General features: G+C 32.5%; 1 protein-coding gene across 3 annotated transcripts in view; it reads left to right on the top strand.

Moving 5' to 3' along the window:
• The window catches only part of VPS54 (VPS54 subunit of GARP complex), a 77,192-nt gene that overhangs the window by 38,719 nt on the left and 12,954 nt on the right, over positions 1-25,519 (top strand). For all 3 annotated transcript variants that reach the window (XM_031950556.1, XM_031950557.1, XM_031950558.1), the window contains exons 9-18: positions 1,719-1,826; positions 2,671-2,726; positions 6,362-6,458; positions 10,354-10,691; positions 17,630-17,759; positions 18,740-18,921; positions 20,306-20,418; positions 21,779-21,836; positions 23,307-23,412; positions 24,212-24,299. In XM_031950556.1, the coding sequence (XP_031806416.1) occupies positions 1,719-1,826; positions 2,671-2,726; positions 6,362-6,458; positions 10,354-10,691; positions 17,630-17,759; positions 18,740-18,921; positions 20,306-20,418; positions 21,779-21,836; positions 23,307-23,412; positions 24,212-24,299 (1,276 nt within the window). The remainder of the gene's footprint in view (positions 1-1,718; positions 1,827-2,670; positions 2,727-6,361; positions 6,459-10,353; positions 10,692-17,629; positions 17,760-18,739; positions 18,922-20,305; positions 20,419-21,778; positions 21,837-23,306; positions 23,413-24,211; positions 24,300-25,519) is intronic.

The raw sequence follows: 25,519 nt of genomic DNA, 5'->3' as shown, positions 1-25,519 counted from the left end.
ATAGCCTTAAAGAGTTTCCTAAAGTTTTGAGAAGCAAAGGGACTTTTTCATAGGAAACATAGCTAGTATGCGTCAGAGCTAGCAGTCAAATCTAGATGATTCTGATATTGATGTCCCTTGTCTTTTTACTATATCAGATTGCCTCTAATAATCTTTATAGATTATGAGAATCAAATTGCCTTGAAATGAAAAATAGTTTATAAATACAAGAAATTATCTAGTTGTTATTTCATTACTAATAATAATTCTTTTTTTTATAGACTCAGGCATATTCATAAACATCTCATTTAATAATAATTGTAATACTTTATAGTCACAAAGTTATTACAGTTATTTAGATCTTTATATACCTTATTTGATTTGGTTCTTAGTACAAGGTATGAGTCCTACAGCCTTCACTGTTTGGAATATCAGTAAGAACAGGAAAAGAACCAGGGGAGAAAAAAGACCTTGCCAGTCATCCCTAGATATCTCAGAATTAATCTATTAATCAAAAGAGAGTCCTTTAGTCCTTCACTCAAAGTCTTTACTCTTCTTTAAGATGGTTCTAAGTTTAGTTGTTGGGTTTCTTAGCCTATTACAAAGTAGAAATAGTAAGTTAGAAGAGGCACATATTATAGAGAGAGCAACAAAAGGTGATAGCAGAGCATGGAAGAGTGAAAATGAAAAGAAAAAAAAAAAACAGAAAGTGAGAGATAATGTGACCAGTTTGAATAGGACTATTTAGCCTTAGAACAATTTACTAGTTACTTGAGGGCGATACTGAATTTATATACATAATTACTATTTCATTAAATTAGGTTCAGTGTGCTTTGTTTAAATTAAGTAAAGAATGAATAAACATTTATATAGTTCCTGCTATGTACTAGGTGCTGTGCTAAGCATTTTTCAGATTTATTTCATTTGATCCTCACAGCAACCCTGAAAGGTAGGTGCTGCTATTATTCACATTTTACAGTTGAAGAAACTGAGGCAAATAGAAATTAATGAACTTGCTTGCCCTGGGTCAAACAGCTTTTAAGTGTCTAAGTTCATATTTGAACTCAGGTCTTCTTGACTCTAGACCTAGTGTTCTATTCATAGAATACCATGTTTTAGTTAGATTTTCTTCCCAAATTATTAACTTTTAAAAAGTGTTTCTCCCCCCCACCCCCCTTTTTTTTTTGTGGTGGGCGGGGTTCTTCATTTTTTATTTGGGAAAATCTCTTGTGTGAAATACTTTCTCTGATTCTATCAGGCAAATGAGGTTATTTTTGACCTCTTGTCATTGTACATGACAAGAAAGTGTTGTGTTAAGTATTTAAAATGTAATACGTGGTAAAAACAGAAAAAACAAGACAAATAAATCCATATCCAATGGATTGGGATGTCCAGTTCGGCCATCAGAGAAAGACTGAAGCTGTTCCATGGGATTTGTGATTTTTCTTGCATTTTAGAGCCATTCTTAAAAATAGTCAGACTTTATTTTGCCTCAGTTGAACTGTTTTGGTACAGTAGGACTCATCTGTGTTAAGGTGAATTCATTCAAAAAATAGAAGACAAGATTGCTAAGACTTGTTTTCTTTTTTTACTGAGTATCAGGGAATACCATTTGTTGTCTAGAGATTTGTTTTCCATATAGTCAGATCCATGCTAATGAATATTAATAACTTTGAATGAGTTGGTTTTGTCCATTGAATATTTTGAAATATAAATTATTAACATCCTTCTTTTAATAGGAAAGACTAGTATCACTTATATTTGGACTTTTAAAACAAAGAAAACTCAATTTTTTAGAAATTTATGGTGAAGAGATGATTATCACAGCAAAAAATATCATTAAACAGGTAATGATACATTTTTCTTTGAGAAATTTTTTTTTTTAATGTATGAAATGAACTGTGTATGGATTTGGATGATTGAATGCTTAACTTGCTTATCATTGCTGTTCTTTGTTCTGTTTTTTTACTTGGATTAAGTCTAATTCTCCAAGACTGAGTTTATATTTTGTGAAACGTACAAAACATTACTGAAAGATTAACTCACTGTCAGTGTATTGAACATATAGATATACATAAAGGGTTCTTATTTAAAGTGAACAAAATTTCATAGTTGTTTTTATACTTTAAATTGTCTGAAACATCTTTACTTAAAAAAAATTCCATATTCTTATCAATGTGTACAGAATTTTTTTCAGATTATGTCTGTATTTTGAGGATTGGGAAATCTTCTTACAGATGTTAGTGGTACAGTGGTATGGTACAGAGGTTGTAGCATTATCAGTAAAATCTGGCAGAATATCTGTAGTACTGAGTATCTAAAACTTCCATTCTTCAGATAAACTTTTAAATTAAGTACTTCATTTACTACAATAAGGGTATTATGAAAGATTTTTCTTTTTTTAGTTTTTTAGCCATATTTTAATCCTTATGATTATTTTGTGTTTCCTTGAATTCTTTCACCAATTTTAATAGTGTGATAAAACTACTGTGTAACTTTAGGTTTTAAACATCTTGAACAGTTTTAAGCAGTTTTACTCTAAATAATTTTTATTAACTGTGAATAAGTTATTTAGAAGATTTCTTATATTTTCATATGCCAATGAAGGAAGTGTTGTGCACTATACAGTAAAAATGAGTTATATTCTATAGGGACAAATAAGCAAATATCTTTTTTTCCTAAATTTTTCAGTGTGTGATTAATACAGTTTCACAGATAGAAGAAATAGACACAGAAGTTGTTGTAAAGTAAGTATAAATGTAGATTTGGGGATGGGATGGGGATATTAAATACCTTAAGTGCAAATTATAAAAACTATAACTCATAAGCAATTAAAGTAATATTTGTGTAATTATCAGAACAGTAAGAAAATGTATTGAAGTTAACTTCTCAGATCTGCCATGTAGTTATGAAATCATACTTTTTAATTCTGTATCACTGAATAGTGTTGAGATGACCCTGAGTTGCCAAATATTTTTTCCCAGTATTTATTTTTCATTCTTCCATCTTTTCATTCAGTTTTATCTACATTTAGAAAAGATCCTTTCCACTCCAACTAATACCATTTCAATTAGGTCCTCTATTACTTCTTATCATTGTACTTAAATGTACAGTCTTAGTTGCCATACTGCTCCTGGAGGCTTCTTCCTAACATACTATGGTCATGGCACTTTTCTACTCATGAGCTTTTCATGTGGTTTCAAGCTATTCTTTCAGCCTTAACCTCATACAGTTTCTGTTTTTGTGATCTAGTTCTCAGCCAAATTGGACAATGCCCATTCATATCTTGTTCTTCTTGTCTCTCAGTCTTTGATTTGGTAACCCTAATCTGAAAAAGGATTTTTCTCCCATCTCTTGAAGTTTGATCAAGAAAGCTCTTTATGAATCTTTTGTTATATCCTTCTCTACAAATGAAAATAAACTTTTCTAACTGAAATTCCTTAGAACATATTACCTGGACTTCTTGTTAGTACTTATGTTATCCTTTGTATTTTAATTATTTGTATACATGTAAGTGAGAACAAAATCTGTCTTGCTGTCTCAGGTCCTTTGACTTTCAACAAGCCTTTTATCATTCCTCCTTCCTGGAATCTGTAATGCCACTGTTATGTCTTATTTTTTATTTAGTTATGAACTTTTAAAACATACTGTGTACTTAACTTTTATACTTTCAATCATTTTCTGCTTAAGTATATGTGTTTTACCACCCTTCCCCCCACACCCAGTTTTTAGTTTGGCTTTGTGGCCACAATTCTTTATGCATATAATGAATATTTACACATTTATTGGATTTAATTGAATAAATTCTGAAGCTACATAGGAACTCATTTAAAATAAAAAATCTCAGAGTAAGTTTTTTTGTTTGTTTTTTTGGTTTTTTTGTTATTGAGTCCTTTCAATAGTATATGACTCTTTGTGATCTTAAAACAGTACATACATTTTTGTTAACTAACTGAAATTTTTTTAGTCCTAATAATTGGCATTGCAATAAGCATGAAATAAATGTTTTTTCATTCATGCTCCTCTATTTTTTATGGCATAACCTTCCAAGCTGCATATCATTCTGAGCTTATAAGGTGTTGATATACATCTAATTTTGGCTAAATTTCTTTCTAGTTTTCGTAGTTCTTGTCACTATACTTAAAGCAAGGAAGCATGCAGTAATGAAAAAGAATTGTAGACCAATCCAGTGTTTGTGATCCCTTTAGGGGTTTTCCTTGGCTAAGATACTGCAGTAGTTTGTCATTTCCTTCTCCAACTCATTTTACAGCTGAGGAAACTCAGGCAAACAAGGCTAAATGACTTGTTTATGGTCACTGGTAAGTGTCTGAGACCAGATTTGAATTCACTAAGATTGTTGTAACACAGTTCTCTTTTATTGTCCTGCCTTGGTTTCCTTAAATTGTCCTGCCTCAGTTTCATTAATTGGTCCTGCCTCAGTTTCCCTAATTGTTCTACCTCAATCCCCTTAGTTGCAACCCCCACTCTGATGCAGTAAGACTGGTATAACTTAGAGGTTATAAATTGTCAATGTGTAAACTCAAAAAAGGGGAATCCAGACATTCTATCTTTAACCAGACACTTTCTTACTTCCCAGTTAGTAAGAATTTATGGTCCTACCTCTCAACCTGTCAGAACAGAATTGATGGCTCGTCCCTGGAGATTCCCCCTCACTAGAGTTTGGGCTCCACCCCCCCGCCTTTCTTTAGCTACTGTGTATAAATAAGTCATTGAGAACTCAAATTGGCTTCTGGGTGCTGGATTCTTGGAGACAATAGTCTCATTCAGCCCTGGGACCAAACCATGGATCCATTTGGTCCCAGTAAATCTCTTCCTTTCAAAAAAAATTATTAAATACTCTTTAATCTCTATGTTGCCTCAGTTTCTCTGGCATTACAAAATGAGTCTTCCTGATTCCAAGCCCAGTGCTTTATCCACTGCACCATGTAGCTGCCCCATTAAAGCAAATGAGTAATCCTAATTTTATGAAGTTCCTCATTTGCTCATATAGTTTTGGATTCTGTAAATGCTTATTGTAATGCCTGGGACTAAAAATAGAACAAATGAGTTAGTTTCTGTTTCTTGTGGAAATTTTTAATTGGGGAATATTACCTAAACGAAAGTTCACTTCAGGAAAGATGGTAAAGTCCATAAATCAGCAGATCATATGGCAGTGCCTGTGAGTCTGGGATGTGCAACCCAAATATAAAACATCATGTTGGTATACTAGAGCAGGAAGATTGAAAGGCTTTGTGACTTTGATGTCACTAGAAAGTTTAGTGACATAATTCATCAAAGCAGTGTGAATGGCCATTTTACTCTTCTTGTTTGAACATATAGGGTCTGGATGAATTAGAGTCAAGGGATTGACAAAGGGAAAACAAGGGAGAAGAGAACTTTACCAGCAGTTTCTTTTTATTGGATGGCCTTGAGGAAATCTATTTGTCAAATTTGCATGGCCTAGGAGATCATGTATAAGCTCAAGAGTCTTTTCCCATAGGATAGTAAAAGAATATTAACAAAGTTCTTGAAAGAGTTGTAAACGCTTAACTTTCTGATTGTTCCAAATTATAAATAATAAAAGAATGGAAAATCACAACTTTGAAATTTTTAAAAGAAATGACAGATGGGGAAGGATTCTGGGAAACAGACACAATACATCATTGTTGGTGGGACTATGAAGAATTGGCCTAACTGTTCTGGAAATTGCATAATTTGTAATTATGCTTAAAAAGTGAGCAAATTTGACAACTTTTGACCCAGAGATGCCACTACTAGACCTAAACAAAGCAAAACAAAAAAAGACTAAAAGGTTCTATATACTTCAAAATATCCATAATGGCACTTATTGTGATATCAAAAAATTTGAGACATAGTAGATGCCCAGTGATCAGGAAATGGTTAAACAAATTGTGGAATATAAATGTAAGAAATGTACCATAATTTGTTCTAATCATTTCCTCAAAACTGATAACTGAAGAATTCAGGAAAGCTTTTCACACATATGTGAACTGATATAGAGCAAAATGAGTAAAACTAGGAGAACAACACAAAATGTAATAAGATAAATGTAAAAAAAAAATCACAAAACTGAGTTCCATGTGATTATACTGGCTGATCATGATCCTAAAGAAGAAATGAAAAAATATGCATTTCTTTATGGGTGTAGAGAATTAAATTTACTATTAGACTGGATCATTGTATTTTATATTGCTAGACTTTTTTTCTCATTAAATTATTGTTATAAAGGATAGCTAGCTGAATGAGGGAGGGAAAGACATATTTAGAAATGAAGATGAGGAATAAATAAAAAGTAATTAAAAAAATTTTTTAAGTGAAAGGAAAAAATTACCATTCCCTAAATTGGTTTGTGTTTTTGCAGACTTGCAGATCAGATGAGATTGATGAATTTTCCTCAGTGGTTTGATCTCTTAAAGGATATTTTCTCTAAGTTTACGGTGTTCCTACAGAGGGTTAAGGTAAGGCATATGTAATTATCAATGTATTCTGAAAACCTTTATATGTTAGCTTTTCAGGTACTTAATATACCATTGAATCAAACTTCTCTACTAAATCCCTAATCATGGTATGGAAGTGGCTTTAAGTTATTGAAGACTTAGCCAATAATTCTCAAGGGTCTGCCAAGTTAGGAAACTAGGCAATAAACTTACATTTGTTATTTGAAAATTGTTTTAAGCATATTTAGAAAGACTTAACACTAGAAGACTGATTATAGGTGATGATCTGTTTTTGGTTTTTAACCATAGTAACTCATGAAAACTATCTCTAGAGGGTAGAAGGATAGTAATCTGCTTTAGTGGGGAGAATAACTACCTGCACTGAGGGCATTATAAATTTTTGAAGCATTGAAATAAGGAATCATTTTTTAAACTTTTATGGAGACTTAAATATTCAATAGACATATTTGTTAATACATGCAGGTTATACTTTTGTAACATTTTTCATGTTAAATTGTTTCAAGATTTGTATATACTGAAATGAATACTTAAGAAGAATAGCTAACATTTATATAAGGGTGTTCAAAGTGCTTTACAAACATTTCATTATTAATTCAATGAGGCATGTAGCCCAAGTGGCATTGTCAGCCATTTTACGTATCAGTAAGATGAGACTAAGAGAGGTTAAATGATTCTCCCTATTGTCACATGCTCCTAAATGGAGGTTTGGAATAGGAAGGGCTCTGCTGACTACCAGCCTGGAATTCTCTTCATATATGGAAGTGCTTTATTTTCTGGCCTTGATTTTCTAATACTTTTTGGTTTTCATAGATGTCTCAAAGAGAGTAATTTGTAATGATAAAATATTGTAGTAGATAGGCAAGTCGGCAGACATTTGTAATCTTGTTACTAAAGAAGACTTCGACTCATGGCTTTTACAAGTTCAGGATGATCTGGTGTCCATAGTAGGCTTGACATCAATATGATGAGCTCTTCACAGTGGAGACCCATCTGACTCCCTAAGGAGAGGTGAACTGGTCCTGGGAGAAAAAAACAGGAGGATTGGGTCAGGCTGCTGTTTGCATCTCCAGCTCATATAAGAGAGGGAAACAGATAAGAGAGAGAAAACTTCTTTGATGATAAACAAAGAATATTTGAGTTGAAATTTAAAATAAGCCAAGAAAATTATGCTTTATATAATGTGATTGCTTGAGTTGTTAACAGATGGAAGTAAGTTTATTAACTAGTGGTGTTGGAAAAAGGCCACTCTTTTTCCCATTAAAACTAAGATGTACATGAAATGTACATTTACATGGTTGAGGAGCGACTAGAAGAGAGAATAATTTTTGTAAGTCTAGGCAACAGCAATTTGAATAGATAGTGAGGAAAAAGCAATGGCAGTTGACTAATAGATACTCAGGCTTAGGAGTTTGCCTTTGAGACCGAGTTGCACAAGGAGAAGTCCTTGTGTCATGGAGGTAAAGGACTTTTGGAAAGATGTGATTAGTCACAGTAAATAAATGTAATGCCTGCAAGCATGAGTATAGGTACTTTTTTGAGGAAGTAAGATGGATAGAGCAGTGAGAAAACAATTATATATTAGTGGTCCCTAAAGATATCAGTGTAAAACATTAAAAAATTTGCCAACTATTGTAGTTCAGAAATCAAAAAGCATATTCATTGTCTACCCTGGTAGAATGAAAAAATGGTTCAGCTCCAACTGAAAAATCAAGAACACTCAAACTTTTCAGTTTGCTTTATATAAAAAGATAGGAAAGTGTGAAATTAATTTTACTTTTAAATAATTTAATATATCTTTTTTTCGATACAATCAATTCCCCAACATTTTCCCTACTCAAAAGTGATTTTAGCCAAGAGTGTTTCTCTTATACTGTGAAGCAGAATGAAGAAAAGAGTAGTATAATATGGATTAATATAGAAAGGAAAAATACGTACATTTTGACTTTAACAATTTGATACCAACATTGTCCAGTTCAGCCTGAATTTTATTGCCTTTTATTGTCTTCATTTACAATTTTAGTTATTGTGTATATTATATTATACTATGCTTTTCTTCATTCTGCATCAGTCTGTTTAATCACTCTTAGAAAAATTTCCATCAAAGTATTTGATATCATCCCATTTCTCTCTCCTTTACTAAAAACTCAGAAAAGACCTGATATCTCTATTTTCTTACCACCTCACTTACTTTTGAACTCTAGCTTCAGATTCTATTACTCTATTGAAATTGCTCCCTCAGAGATATTTAGTGATCATGTAATGATTAATTTACATGAGCTTTTCTTGTCATCCTCTGTGTCTTGTTTGCAGTGTTAGTGTTTTAACACCGCTTCTTCCTAGATACTTCTTTCCTGGATTCCTTGATACTACACTCTATTGCTTCTCTTATCCTCCTTCTTTCTCTCTAGTTGTCTTCTTCACTGACCTCCCTCTTTCTGGGAGCAATTCAAATTCATGTCTGAAGCAGAATTTAGTGTCTTTTCTTCAAAATAGAATTCTCTGATTTCCCTATTTTTATATATTCTATACCAAGCTATTTACCAAGCTCAAAACTTAGATATTGTCTTAAATTCTTCTTAAATAACCTTCCATATTTAATCAATTACAAAGTCCTGTGAATTTTACCTTGAAAATCTCTCTCTCATCTGTCCTTTCTCCTCTTTCTTCCTTATAATACTTTCTAAGATGACAACAGTAGCTTCCTCACTATTTTGTTTCCCTCTAGGTTTCCATCCCCTGCACTATAACTTTTACATCTCTGCCAGTTTTATTTTCCTTATGATTCTACTAGAGACATATCCCAGGACTTTCTCCATTGTGGCTACCCTGTGCCAATAGCTTGATAGATGTGTAGAGGCTAAAGGAATTTGGATTTGATTCTAAGACTTGTGTGTTTGTGTTGTCTGAAGACCATCCAGTCTAAGCAAGGAAAGGTGTTCTACCAGAAGGCTGAATACCAGCAGATGAATTTTTTGGCCACAACAGGTCAAACAATGTGGAGAAAATGTTATCCCTATTAGTGAAGGAAATTTCCCAATAGTGAAATCATAGCTCTTATAAAATGTCCTTATATGCTTGCTTCTCAATTGTATCACTTATGCTCGAAACCCTCCAATGGTTTCTTATTGTCCACCAAACAAAAACCAAGAAGCTCTTTATCAATGCCTCAGAAGCCCTGGAAAAGCTATATTCCTGGCTTTCAAGCTGCCTGTTATCGTCCCTCTTCTACATTCCAGTTTGATGGTGAATTGCTGCTTAGGAACATTATTATGCTTTTTCTCAACACTGGTTCTGAAATAGCCTTTCTTGGTTGTAGCCCAACTCAAAAATGATATTGCTGAGTATACTTTATTCATAACACCATAACAACATAATTATGTTCTCATATCCTGTTTTACAGTTTATTTATGTAGTAACTGCATTTATGTAGTAAAGTAATTTATATAAGCTTAGTATGGCTAGACTGTAAGGTACATGAAAGCAGAAACTGTGGCTTAATGATTTTGATATAAACTTTTCTTTACCATGAACTAGTATGCTGCTTTGTAACTGGTAGTTACTTTTAAAATGCTGGTGAAATGAATGAATTAATTTAGAGTATCTCCAAATAGTTTGCATATAAAAATTGGACAAAACTGATGATTTCCTCACATCAATACTGAAGTGACTTATAATTATTGGAAGTAAAGAATTTCTTTAAGTTTTATTGTTTTTATTTCTACTGAATAATTCTTTTCTAAAGGCGAACAACTTCATTGTGTTTTAAAATTAAAGGAGCAAATGTAAAAAATTAGCTTTCCATCTGGTGAAGGCAGAGACACATTCATTGCTTTAGAATGTAAGAATACAGAATTTTTAAAAAACCTTTAAAATTCATTTTATGTGTTAATTATAGGCAACGTTAAATATTGTTCGAAGTGTTGTCCTCTCAGTCCTTGACAAAAATCAAAGGACTAGGGAACTGGAAGAGACTTCAGAACAGAAGAATGCCGCAAAAGACAGTTCAGTAGATACAGAGGTGGCATATTTAACCCATGAAGGTATGTTTATAAGTGATGCATTTAGTGAGGGTGAGCTACCACCTGGAATAACTGACACTACCTCTCAAAGAAATGCATCTCCGAGCAGTGAGCCCTGCAGCAGTGATTCGGTATCCGAACCAGAATGTACTACTGATTCTTCCTCCAGTAAAGAGCAAATATCTTCTCTTACACCAGGAGGTGTAGAGCTTATGTAAGTATATTGGCTATTCATAATATTGATTGTACTTTGACAAATTGTTAGCAGTTGTTCCATTTAGATACATTATTTATTGTGTTGATAGAAATATATAAAATTTAACACTGAAACTAAATTCTGTTTTAAAAAGCTAATTAATTAATTAATGCACAAAACTTTCAAAAAGAGGAAAAAAAAGATTTGAAGTCTATGAGTTTTATACTACTTAAAATATATCTTAAAACTTATTGATCATGTTCAAAATCCAAGTAGGTCTGCACTTTACTCTTAAATAAAACTAATGGCTAACAAATTATTGCCTTCAATCTACTTATACAGAAATTAGAATGTGATCTTAGTTGCCTGTCATGAGTAAGACTGCCTTCAAAAATCTCTACATTCTGTTTTAAATATATTCCAGAAGAGATAGGAGCTTGCTGCTTTTCACTGCATCTTTTCCAAAATGATTTCTTTTCTTTATTTAGGCAGCCAGCATAACAGTTTAATAGTGTTTTAAACAGTTGAAAGCAATTTTCCAGTGTTGAAATATTGTTATTTTTCCCACCAGCCTAGTGGTAAAAAGTCCAAACAAAAAGTACTTTCAAAATCACTTAGTTCAACAAGCTATATAAATTCATTTAAAACATCTTATTTTATTCTGTATTATCTTTAAGGAAATTAGGTAATTTATGATGTGCTTTACAATGTAAATGTGGAATTCATTGTTTTAGTACATTTAATGTACTAAACACTAATAGGATCAAAGCATGTAGAAAACAGAATGCTGAAAAATAGACAGAAAAGAGAGAGCTTTTTTCATGTGACAATCCTTCACACACTTAGAACAATCTTACATCTCCCCTAAGTTTTCTTTTCTCCAGAAGAGGATATCCTGAATTCTGTCAAATGACCCTCTTTTGATTAGAAATTCCTTTGACACCTTTTGCCTTACATTGCAGCTTTTCAGCATCCTTAACAGATTGTGCTCAATCAATAAGCATTTATTGAACACTTACTATATTCGAGACACTGAACAGAATGTACTTAGAATATGTCAAGCCTATAAATTTCCTGATTTGTTAATGAAATATGTTATCTGTGATGAATCCTGACCTAAGATTTCATTAGCTTTAAAAAAGAAATGCTTTTTTTGTTTGAATTTTTTTTTTCAAATGGATATCACCATTTCTCCCTTTCATACTTTTTCTACTTTCAACCTTTTTAGAAAAAAAAAAGAAAAATGAGACCACTGTAACAAACCTGTATAATCATGCAAAACAAATTGCTTCATTGGAAATGTCCAAAAAAAAAAAAATTATGCCTCAGCCTGTATTCTGATTTTGTTACCTTGTTACCTCTCTAATCAGTAGCTTGGTAGCCTGTTTCATCATTAGCACTCTAGCATAGTGATTGGTCATTTTGATGATCAGAGGAAATCTTTCAAGATTGATAGTCCTTTCAGTATTACTTTTTTTGTATCAATTGTTCTCCTGGTTTTACTCATGACACTATATCAGTTCATCTAAGTCTTACCAGATTTCCCTGAAACCATCACTTTCATCAGCTCTTACAGAACAATAGTATTACATCACTTTAATAATCTTATTTAGTCATTTCCCAGTCAAAAGGCATCTCCTCAGTTTCCATTTGTTTGCCACCATAAAAAACACTGCTATATTTTTGTACATGTGGCTCTTTTTCCTTTTTCTTTGATCTCCTTGGGGTAGAGATTTAATAGTGATATAGCTGGATCAAAATTTATGCAGTTTAATAGCTTGGGTATAGTTCCAAATTGCTTTCCAAAATGCTTAGACAAGTTCATAGCTCTAACCAGTAGTGCATTAAAATACTTATTTCCTCATTGCTCCTTCAACACTTGTCATTTTCCTTTTTTGTCATCTTTGTTCATCTGATGAATATGAAGTGCAAAATTATATTAGTTTTTCTCCAATTATTAGTGATTTGAGGCATTTTTTCCCAGTATGGCTATTGAGAGCTTGGAACTTTTTTTTTTCTATAACATGTTTGTTCATTTCCTTTGACAATTTATCAATTGTTGAATGGCTCCTCATCTTGTAAATTTGAATCTGTTTTGTGCACGCGTGTGCGCACGCACACACACACACACACACACACAAACACTATTATGTGGTCATATTTCTGCCATCCTGTACTAATGTAGTTGAATCATTGAACCCAAGTATAGAATTTTACATTTATTTATGCTGGTTACATTTTATCTTATTAGATTTGGGCCATCATTCTAGCTTATTGAGTTCTTTTTGGATTCTGTGTTGTCTGGCATTTTAGCTAACATTTACCCAGTATTCTGTCATCTTTAGATTTTATAAGTATTCTCTCTGTGTCTTCATTCAAGTCATTGATAAAACATGTTGACCCAAACTTGCCCAAAGACAGGTCCATACCATTAGAGAGCCCTCCTAGATTTTCATCAATACTTTAATCAGTACTCATAAGGTTTAATCATAGTCAGATGAACTTTGAATTGGTTGAATACTCAAATAGCATCTTTCCAACTTTTCTATGTTATAAAAATGCTTTGGTCAAATGCTTTGCTGAAATTTAGTCATAGTATATTTAAGTCACTTCCCTGATATTTCGCCTCCTCCCAAGGGAAAAAAAAAGAACTCTTTTCTTTCTAAATAACTCACAAAACATCCTTTTTAATAATTATATCCTACAGTATTGTCAAGAATCAAGGTCAAGCTCACCAGTTCATAATTTGAAGAATTCGTTTTTTTTCCTTTTGTTTTAAAATTGGAGCCTTCTGTTAATTTTGGGCTCCACTGTCTTAGTTTTCTTCCTAGCAGTCTGTTGACTCCTTAGCCTCCTTTGCTAAAATCATCATCTATGTTCCACTTCCTTTGTATGTCTTTACTGCAAATAGAACTCTTTCCTGGGCCTTGTTTTTTCTTTCATCCTCTTGTGGTGGTCTTTATCAGAGCATATTTCCAACTATAATGTTTCTTCTGAACTCTGCTCCCACATTATCAACAGTCTATAAAATAACTTTAACTCAATGTCTTAAAGACATCTCAAACTCAACATGCCTAAAACAAAACTCCTCCCCTACCCTAAGCCCTCCATCCCCAGAACCTTGCTATCTTGCTTATTTTATGGCAGGCACTTTTCATCCCTCCACTCAAATTTACAATCTCTGAGTTAGGCGTGACTCCCTCTTCCTTTTCCCATAATCAAACCCATCCAATTGGTTGCAGAGTGTTGGTTAGCTCCAGAGCCTTGTCAGTTTCACCTCCACATGCTGTGTGCCTCATATCCATTACTTTGTCTCCCTACCAATGGCCATCTGTTTCTGACCTTCGTTTCTCTTTCATCAGGACTATTACTGTATCCTACTCATTGGTCTTTCTGGCTCTTTTTTTTTTCTTTATTAATCTATACAAATTTATATCTTTAAAGCATGTCTGATTATGACGTTATCTTGTGCAAGTAGCTATTTTGTTGATTAAGTTCCAAAATCTATAGTAGAAATTATTCATAAAAGTCATACAAACCATGATACATAAGAACTTCTCCAACTCCCATTTACTTATGGAATAGCTATGCCCTTTATAACTTTTTGTGAAATTGTGAAATCATTCAACACATTTCCATATTAGACATAGTTTTCCCCCAAAAGCAAGAAAAATAAAGAGAGAAAATTTTACATCATTTTGCACTCAGAGGTCATCAATTCTCTCTCTGGAGGTAGATAGAATTTTTTCAACTTGAGTCATTTGGAATTGTCTCAGATCATTGTACAGGTGATCTTCATTACAGCATTGCTGTTACTGTGTTCAGTGTTCTGGTTCTTCTCCCTTCACTTTATATCAGTTCATATAGGTCTTGCCATATTTTTCTGAAACTATCCACCTCATCTTTTCCCATAGCATACTAGTACCCCTTCACAATCATATGCTGTGACTTGGATGACAAGCATTCCTTTGATTTCCAATTTCCAAGTTTTTGTCACCACAAAAAAGAGTTGATATAAATATTTTTGTAGATTTAAGTCCCTTTCCTTTTTTCTTTGATGTCTTTGGAATACAGACATAGTAGTGGTATTGCTGGGTTTAATTCCAAATTGTTCTTCAGAGTGGTTGTGCTAAGTTCACTATTTTACCAAGTTCATTAGTATATGTATTCCCTGCCCACCCCCCACCCCCATCCCCTTTAACATTTGTTATTTCTGAAGGATATGAGGTGGTACATTAGAGTTGTTTTTATTTCATACGATCGTAGATAGCTTGATTTTTTCTTCTGAAAACTGCCTGTTGATACCCTTTGATCATTTTATCTATTGGGAAATGGCTCATATATATATTTATCAGTTCAAAACTTACTATATATATTTGAGAAAAGACTTTAGCAGAGGAAGTTGTAAATGTTTCTGATGTTACTTCATGGTCAATGGTATCTTTTAGCATGGTGCAGTTTCTATGATCATCTCTAATTAGATTTTTTTTTTTTTTTGCTTTGTATAGATCATGATTTCTACTCCTGCCGTTTTTGTTTTTGTTTTTTTTTTTAACTATAGCTGAAATATTAGATTTTGCTCTAGTCTTTTATTTTAACTCTAGTTTTTTGTTTCAAATGTGTCTCTTATAAACAACATATTGTTGAATTCTGGTTTCTAATCTATTCTTCTGTCTGCTTCCATTTTATGGGTAAGCTCCTCCCACTCACATTCATAGTTATGATTACCTACTGAATATTTCCTTCCATCCAATTTTCTTGTTTCTTCTTCTCTCTGTCTCTGTGTCTCTCTCTGTCTCTCTCTTTCTCTCTCCTCCTCCTCCCCCCTCCCTCAAGGGTCTTTTTTGCTTCTAACCACTGCTTCCCTTAATCTGCTACCTATTTCTCCCCCCCTCCCCATTTCCCTTTTGAGTAAATTACATTTTTACATATAATTGAGTGCATGTGTATATGTATGTTTATGCATATATGTTTATGCATGTCTATAGACAGATAGATAGGTGTGGTTCAAGCATTGAAACCTTCCCACTCCTTATTTTTCCTTCACTGTCCAAGCTTTTCCTTGTGTTCCTCTTTTATATGAAGAAATTTTCCTCATTCTACCTCTTCCTTCCTCTTTCTCTTAGTGAATACCCCTTCATTTTTTGAAGATTGTTTTAATAGTCAACAGATATCCATGTCTTTTGTCTATATAAAGTTCTTTTAACTGTCCTAATAATGATGAAGTTTTTAGAATCTGTATGTGTAATTTTCCCATATAGGAATATAAACAGCCTAACTTTATTGAGACCCTTGTGATTACTCTTTCATGTTTACCTTTTTATATTTTTCTTGAATTTGGCATTTAAATGTCAAATTTCCTGTTCAGCTTTGTTCATTTTTCTAAGTCTATATTATGTGCATCTTTGTCCAACCCCTCAACTTTTGAGTATAAGCTCTTTGGGGGGTAGGTAGATGATTCATTGGATAGTGTTCTAGGCTTGGTGGTAGAAACTTGAGTTTAAATATTGATTCAGACTCTTCTTAATTTTATGTCTCTGGACAAATCATTTAACCTTCCTCAGCCTCAGTTTCCTCATCTGTAAAATGGAGATAATAATAGCACTAATGTCACAGAGTTGTTGAGTATTAAATGGGAAACACGTAAAGTTCTTTGCAAATCTTAAAATGCTATATAAATTTTAGCTTATTATTATTAAAGGTATGAATGCTTTTATTTTTCTTTAAGACCAATACCTTAAACATTGGATGGTGCTTAATAAATACTGATTGAATTCTTCCCTACTGAATCACATTTTTCTACCCTTTCATTAAATTCTCTGATGTAGATTGAGATTCCATCTCTAGATTCTCCCCTTCCCCTTTAGTTTATTCAATTCATCAAGCCCACATTAGTGTTTTCGATATTCTCAGCTGAGTACTGGGGATACAAAGGTGAAAAAAAGAAAAAGCCCCTTTCTTCCCCAGGCTTAGAGTCTTCTTAGAAAAATATGATTGTTTTGTGAGAGAGGACACTAGCATCTGATATAATTAGGAAAGATTTCATGCAGAAGGTTTTTGAGTTGACTCTTAAAGGAGAAGATTCTAAAAGAAGTGAGGAGGCAATGCATTCTAGGCATATGGAATGGCCACTGCAAAAACAGGCATATGAGAAATGAGATATGAGGTATGAGCATCAATAAGAAGAGGAGTTTGTTTAGACTAGAGTGTAGGAAGGGGAGGAATATGTAGTGAAATAGAAACGCAGGTCAGGGGCAAGTTGTGAAGGATTTTAAATTATAAGCCAGAGTAGAAAACTAACCCTCCTGTTCTTTATACCCTTTTTTTCTAGTGGGAGATATCTACATTTTATACACACATAATTTTTATTTGGCTATGAAAGAAACATATATGTAATGCATTTCCTATTCTCTGTGCTTCCTAAAATTGAGATCCATAATTTCTTTTAACTTTTGTGGTTTTTTTTTTTTTTTTTTTTTTCCTGCTATCTATGGGAGCAAAGAATTAGAGGAGGAATATGAATTCAGGGCCTGCCATTCTTGAACTAGTACTCTTTTTACTATACCACATGAATTTCTTGATTGATTTTTGGAATATAACAATAGCTTCCATCATTTCCTTGTTCTTACTTCCCTAATCTGAAATCCAGAAGCCCTCCTCCTTCCCTATCCTTTCATGCTGAAATTAAGTTTTGTTCTATGGAGCTTTGGGATATAATTGAAGTTCCTTCTATAAAGCCTTGGAAGAATAGAGATGTTAAAAATCTTACATGATTCACATATACTCTGAACACATTAAAGAGCTATTTCATCACAAATAATATTATACATATTATGTAATACAGACTTTTTCTTATTTGATTGTTAAAAACATTCTTTTTCAGAGTATGTTTGATATAAAGAAGAATGTGCCTTTTTATCTTACTTGACTTATGAATAATCTTATATTATTTTCAGGGTCAGTGAGGACATGAAGTTGACTGACTTAGAGCTGGGAAAGCTGGCAAATAGCATCCAAGAGTTGCTGTATAATGCTTCAGATATATGCCATGATCGGTCGGTCAAATTTCTTATGGCAAGAGCCAAGGTTAGCTAACTTGACTGAATTTCAGAGTTTCAAAAGCAAACCAAAACATAAAGCACTATATTAATAAATATGAGTAATCATTAGGATTGTCTATTTTAGATAACATGGGGATTTTAATTCATTGAATAAAAAAAGACCAGAATAGTCCAAATAAATAAAATGTAAAGCTTTGGGTTATTTATTATTTATTTTTTTTAAATGAGGAAAAGTCTTATTTTGAAATTTTATTGGTTATCATTTAAAATCTCTCAGAACAATTATAAATTATAAAATATTTTGATGTTTTTAAATTTGCCAAATCATTTTATTGATGAAAGTAGTGAAAAAGGGAAAATACTTTTAAAGAGTTTACCTGGATTGATATGAATTTACTTGCTAATATATTCAATTCCATATTGTTGTTTGAGTAGCTGCTATGGTCTCCTAAACTATGGAGGGGATAACAAGTTAGAAAGAATTCTTTTTCGAAGTATAACACAAGACACAAATCACAGATTATAAGGTAGGCTGTAAATACTATTGTAGAGTTACTGAGAAAGTCTTATGGGAATTCTAAGAAAGAAGAGATTGGATTTTAGTGGACAGATCTGGAAAAACTTCCTATAGGAAGGCTGCATTTGAAATTAGTCTTGGTAGGATTTTGGAGGGTCGTCTGATGAAAGAAAAGAAAAAGATGAGGAAGTTTTTAGGGACATTGCATAACTCAGTTTGGATGGAGGGCAAGAAGTGGAAGATGACTGAATCGATTAATTATAGAATTATAGTAGTTATATGTTTTTAGATTTTGACATCAAACTTATAGGTCTAGATTTTGGAGCAAAAACATATGGACGTTTTAGTTATCATTCTGAAACAGACCATTTAAAGGATTTAAAATTGTAGATATTTAGTTTTAATTTAGTAGGTTTCATAAATGAACCATGATTTGGTGCTCTGCTAATTTTCTGACAGAAGTTTTTTGTGTTACTTTGTAAATTTAGGATGGCTTTCTTGAGAAGTTGAATTCCTCTGAGTTCGTCGCGCTTTCTCGATTAATGGAAACATTTATTTTAGATACTGAACAGATCTGTGGACGAAAAAGTATGTCATTACGTGGTGCTCTTCAGAGTCAAGCTAATAAATTTGTAAATAGATTTCATGAAGAGAGAAAAACCAAACTCAGGTATTCTTAGTGTTCATTTTAATTTTTTAACAGTTAAATGGACAATCAAAATCACCTTATTTGATTTTCTGCCACAATATTTAATTATTTCTTTTATGAGTATAATCAAATTGCATGCAAGAGGAATATTCTTATACATGTCACATTAGAAACTTGCTTGATACTATCAGCTACTTTATACAAAATAAAGAAAATTAACTTTGTCATCTCTACCTGGGTTAAGAGCATATTGGAAATACAGCTTTAGAAAGGAGAGTTCTTTATTATTAAATTGCCTGTTAGAGATTCCAAATTTTTTTCCCCATCTTTCCTTACCTCCTTCCTTCCCACGAGAGCAAGCAATCTGATATAGGTTAAATATGTGCATTTCTTTTAAACATATTTCCATATTTGTCATGTTGTGCAAGGTCAAATCAAAATGGAAAAAAAACATGAGAAAGAAAAAAAAAAACACCAAGAAAACAAATAACAACAAAGATGAAAATACTATGCTTCGATCCACATTCAGTTTCCATAGTTCTCTCTCTGGATGCAGATAGCATTTTCCATCCCACTTCTGTTGGAATTGTCTTGAATCATTGCTGTTACAGGAGCCACTGTTAGTGGCTGCTGGGGATCTAAATCTGACCAGCAGACTAGATTCCTTCATGTGAGATGATGATGATGATGATGATGATGATGATACAAGGAGACTGAGAGGCAGTTGTATTCTCTGACTTCTCTCCTTTCCCTCTTGCCTCCAGTTTATTTCATTCCAATTCACAAGAAACATCTGTGTCAGTAAATTTGTTAACAGTAAAGGCTGACTTGGAACTCCTTAACTTTATTCTCAAGTGTGTTATGATTCACAGCTGTGGGATGTTGGAAACCCAATCTGCCCCTTAATAGTGCAGTTCCCTTTAACCCTTTACAGGCTTTCTGAGTGTCACACTTAGGTGTGGTCCTTAACACATTGCATTGTTGAAAAGAGCCAAGTCTATCACAGCTGATCATCAGTTTTCACATTATTGTGTATAATGTTCTCTTGGTTATGTTTGTTCACTTCACTTAGCATCAGTCCATGTAAGTCCTTCCAGGCTTTTTGGAAATCTGCCTGCTATCATTTCTTATAGAACAAAAACATTCCATAACATTCATATACCATAACTTATTCAGCCATTCTCCAACTGATGGGCATCCATCAATTTCCAATTCCTTGCCACTACAAAAAGAGCTGCTACAAACATTTTTGTGCCTGACTCACTTAATCTTTCTTAAGTTCAATTTATATCTACTTAGTTTTAATTATATTTCTATCCCAATGAAACAGAAGTTATCAAAACATTTTGAACTTTCACCTTCTCCTCCTCTCTCTTTTTTAACTTTACTTTTAATTTTTAAATAGTCTCCTGTTAGAGAATGAGCGATGGAAACAAGCTGAGGTACCTGCAGAATTCCAGGATCTTGTTGATTCCATAACAGATGGGAAGATTGCTTTACCTGAAAAAAAATGTGGAGGTATTTGCAGTCTTTCACATACCTACTGTTACTGATTTTCTTGTTCCCATTCCCCCTTATTTTTATATTGTTATTTTTGCAATGGACTCGGTGATTAACTATATTTGTCTTGAAAAGACCAGCCTAGTTAGTTGAATGCAGAGTGATAAATTTTTCTGTACAAGGCAGAGAGATCCTTTACTATGTTGTGAAGGGAATATGGTATCCACAAGTGGAGAGAATACCTTCACTGAGGAGATTTTTAAAGTTCTAAAGTATATTTGTATATGATGTTTTCAAAATCTCCTTCTACAACTAGGGATCCAGCTTATTCTATGAAATTTTTATAATTCATAAAACTTCTTGAAATAGTTTATCATGTTGGATATAATTTGTTACTTTTTTGGTTTGAATTGAAACCTCTGAATTAGTAGTTATGAACACAGAGGGATTGAATTTGTTGTGTATTTATCATGAAAAGTGAATGACTTCATTTTTTCTTTTTCCTTGAAGAACATATATCTTTATGAGAATAGAACTTCCCCCTGCTTCCTGCTTCATTTCGATATTTGTTTTTCTTTTTTTGATATTTCTCACAAAATAGTAGTAAGACCTTTCAGGGGTGAAAGGGAAAAGCCTTAGGATTACATTAGCATTTTACTACTTTCAGAGGCACTTTTCCCCACATAAAGTAACAGCACTCTGGTTGGAAAGCTATGTCTGGATTGGTTGACTAAAATATTAAATACAAGTTTTGTCTTAATCATATACAGTCATCACAAACTCCTTCTGTAAAGATTCATTGTGTCAAGAAGAGCAATGCTAGATTCTCAAAGTTTGGGTCACTAGAATACTGGTTCTCTTTGGTCAGTCTTTGAGGCACAAAAGGCCTTACTGATTGGCTCACTGGCTCACATTTGCTGCAGGCTTAAATTTTCTACCAATTTAAAGACTTCACCAGAAGTTGTGATCTGTATCTATAAAATAAGTACTGATACTGAAAAAATAAATCATAAATCCACTGAAATAAGATTTTTTTTCATTGCAGATCCTAAATTGCTACATATTTAATACCACATGCTAAAAATATATTGTTATTGTTTTAATGGAACTTATAGATAAATGTATAGTTTTTGACCAGAAGTTTGTCTGAATATATCAGTTTTGGATGTTAAGCTCTTTGTAAGCAAAGAGAATATATAACAAATTGAAATGGTAGCTCTCTGTTTTCAAAGAAAAAAGGCTTTCAGAAATGAATGGGTTTCAATCCTTAAACAGACAGTGATTTATTCAACATTTTTCCAGTTTCTTTTTGGTGGTTCTGCAATAATTAATTATTTTGTTGATAATTTCGTTTGTTTCTTTTGATTTCTATCTGTAGAGGAGAGAAAACCAGCCGACTTCCTGATAGTTGAAGGACAGCCATATGCTGTTGTTGGGTAAGTTATGCTTTTTGTGTCTGTCATTTTTATCACATTTTTAAAAACTGAAATTCTTTCCTTTTTCAAGTGTGGTAGGAATACTTGTAAAGAAAGTTCAAATTTCTTCAACTCAAATTTATTTTTCATATGTCTGTCATGGTATTGATTAATTTGTCAAATATTGTTCACATAGATATAAAATCAAATTTTAAATTTTTATTAAAATTTTTATGAAGTATCAGATAAAATAGTGTTTAAAGCTTCCCCTAAGAACACCTATGACGGCAATATTTGAGTTAAATGATTTTTTAGTAGAACAGATGTGAAAATATTTATATATTAAATTCTTGATAATATGTAACTCTTTTCAAAGTCAGAATCCACATAAATTCAAGCATAAATTGTACTACCAAGAGTAGAGTCAAAGTAAAAAGGGTTAAATGGGGCATATATTTGTATTGCCGGTGTGTATTTGTATGTATATCTCTGATTTAATATGTCCCTTATCAAGCCAAATGCATATGATTTTTGGATTTTCTTTCTTTCTTTCTTGGTATATATTTTTATATTGTATAATCTTTTTTTCCTTCTCAAATAGCATATATAATTAAAAATTATTTTAAGCATAACAACTAAAAATATATTTACTTTAGAGAAACTGAGTAGTTGTTGAAAAATTTTAATTAAAAAAATTTGTTTTGACCTACTACTAAATTTTATTCTTTATTTTTGCATTGATGTGACTTTTCCTTTCAAATAACACTGATTTCATTTCTGGTTATTCTAAGGCTACTTATCTAGCAGTACAAATATTTTAATATTTAATATTTTTAATAACTTGTCATTATTTGTTTATATCAGGAAAATTAGATTTTTCTTTTCTTTCTTTCTTTTTTTGCTGAGGCAATTGAGGTTAAGTGACTTGCCCAGCTAGGAAGTGTTAAGTGTCTGAGGCCAGATTTGAATTCAGGGCTGATGAAATTAGATTTTTCTATTTCAGTTATCAGTAGTAACTTTAATAGTAAGTTTTGCATGGAAGAAAGATACAGATAAATTTTTTTCCCTTCCAAAATTTGTGTGTATGTTTCTTCTACATAATATTGCTACTGATTACATTAGTCCATCATTATTGTATTTTTTTTTCACAGTTGAAGATTACAGCCTCACCACATTTTAAGACACAGGTTGATTATTTACCTAATCACTAATTTTCTAGGAATGTTCCTCTCTGCATTTAGCTAGACTGGGGCTCAGAAGACAGATTGAAAAACCTTTCCAAGTTGCTGGTACCTGCTAAACCTTGGATTTTTGATTGTTTAATGTGGCTGATATATGTACCTTTTGGATGCTAAAAATTAATAAAGTGAAAGGTTGGGAAAGAGTATCACTTTTAGTACAAATTTATGTTCTTTATTGGATTTCTAATTTTATATCCTAAACTTTTGCAGTTAACTTTGCTTGTTGGGTTGTCTTTTTTCCCCTTCACAGAACAGTATTGCTATTGATAAGAATTATCCTTGAATATTGCCAGTGTGTAGATAACATCCCCTCTGTTACTACTGACATGCTTACTCGTTTGTCAGATTTATTGAAGGTATGTATGACTTTTCACATCAGTGTGGAAAAATTGTTTGAATGAATTATATATTAAGCTTTGTACTTCCTTGCTTTTGTGATCTAATTTGAGTTTTTGAATTCTAAGATGGCCTGTCAAGGTAAAGTGACTTTTTATGATCTTAGTCTTTTGACATTTAAATATAGTTGAATCACATGTTGAAAAGAAATGATTGTAAGAGAGCAGTATTTTGCCTCTCATTCACTATTGAGTGATTCTTCATCAAAAGCCATGTTAACATCCCTTGAATAACTTCAAAGTCTGAAGATTTGTTTATTAGTGAATGGATGTGATTGGGGTTACCTGAATTGTTGTCATTATGTGTATGAAAATGAAAATTAAAAAGTAATTTTATCAAAGCCAGTGAAGTGAATAAGCTGAACATGTGATGCTTTTTTTAAAAAAAAAAAATCTTTTGATTAATTTAAACTTGGAATAGCCGGATGTCATTTTGCAAAAAATATTTGCATTTTGTGTTGTACTTTGGAAAACAGGATTTTTAGAGAATGGCTAAAATTGATTTATGATTTTTAAAATGCAAATTGAAGATTTTATTTCAAAATCTGAGTTCAGAAAAGCCTTAATTGTTTTTCTTAGACTATGAATGTTAATGTTTCTTCCCTTAAATATTTTTTTGGTTTAGATATTTTTGTTTCCTTTTGGTCAATGTATAAGAAGGAAATAATTTATAAATAGTATATTTAGAAGTGATAATTTAATATCATATGTAAAATGTTTTTAATCTATACATTATGTTTTCCTTCTTCCTATCCATTAGTATTTCAATTCAAGAAGTTGCCAGTTAGTTCTTGGAGCAGGGGCTTTGCAGATCGTTGGTTTGAAAACAATAACTACAAAAAACTTAGGTATGCATATCTGCATTTTGAAATTGTAGTTTCATATTGTAAAGTTATAGCAGTGTCCCTATGTTGATTATGTTTGTATTGTATGTTGCATTTGTATAACCTTAACCATAGGTTCTTAAAGTAGTACATGAAGGAAGGATAAAAAAAACAAAGTCATTTACCAAGGGCATATCAATACAAAGCAAAACCACTCTTTTCCTCAAGGAAAGAAGAAGAGGGAGTGGTGGCCTGTGAAATGAAATGTGTTCTATCAGGATTTCCTTATTTCAACAACAATATTATATGATGATCAACTCTGATGGACCTGGCCATCCTTAGCAATGAAATGGACCAAAGCAGCTCCAATAGAGCAGTAATGAATTGAACCAGCTACACCCAGTGAAAAAACTCTCGGTGATGACTATGAACCACTACATAGAATTCCCAATCCCTCTATGTCCACCCGCATTTTTGATTTCCTTCACAGGCTAATTGTACACTATTCCAAAGTCCGATTCTTTTTGTACAGCAAAATAACTGTTAGGACATGTACACATATATTGTATTTAACTTAGACTTTAACATATTTAACATGTATTGGTCAACCTGCCATCTGGGCGAGGGGATACGGGGAAAAAAGGGAAAAGTTGGAACAAAAGGTTTGGCAATTGTCAATGCTGTAAAATTACCCATGCATATATCTTGTAAATAAAAAGCTATAATAAAAAAAATAATTAAAAGAAAAAAAAGTAGACTGTGAAGGGGGGTTGGGGGGGTGAATACTGGTGAGGAGCCAAGGTTGAAGATGGCCAGGGGGAAAGATGAGGCTGCATGGTCCAACAGAAGGCTAAGTTTTCCCAGGTATGGTAAAGGTCACCTATTTTTCATATATAATAATAAGTGAAAATTAAACAAATGGTGTAAAGTAGAGAAATATTGTTAATATTCAGGTTAAATTATTTAGAAGTTGCACTGTTTTGGAAAATATGTATAAAGTACTTAGGATGAAAGGTACGGTCTAATGACAGATGGCAGTAAATTCGTCAGTCATGATGTTAATTAACACTGATAGAAATTAGAATTGGATTATATTGGGAACATTATTTGGGGAAAGACACAATGTAATGAACTTTTCATGGTCAGATGCTTTTCTTAAATGTGGTAAAATATGTTATATTTAGCGCTGCTCTCTTCATTGAATCAGCTGGAACTTGTGTATACAATTATTGTATTTTTGCCTT

The sequence above is a fragment of the Sarcophilus harrisii genome, chromosome 2, assembly GCF_902635505.1.
Source record: "Sarcophilus harrisii chromosome 2, mSarHar1.11, whole genome shotgun sequence".
Lineage (NCBI taxonomy): Eukaryota > Metazoa > Chordata > Mammalia > Dasyuromorphia > Dasyuridae > Sarcophilus > Sarcophilus harrisii.
Note: the sequence above shows the minus strand (reverse complement) of the source record. Positions and strands in the feature narration are given on the sequence as shown.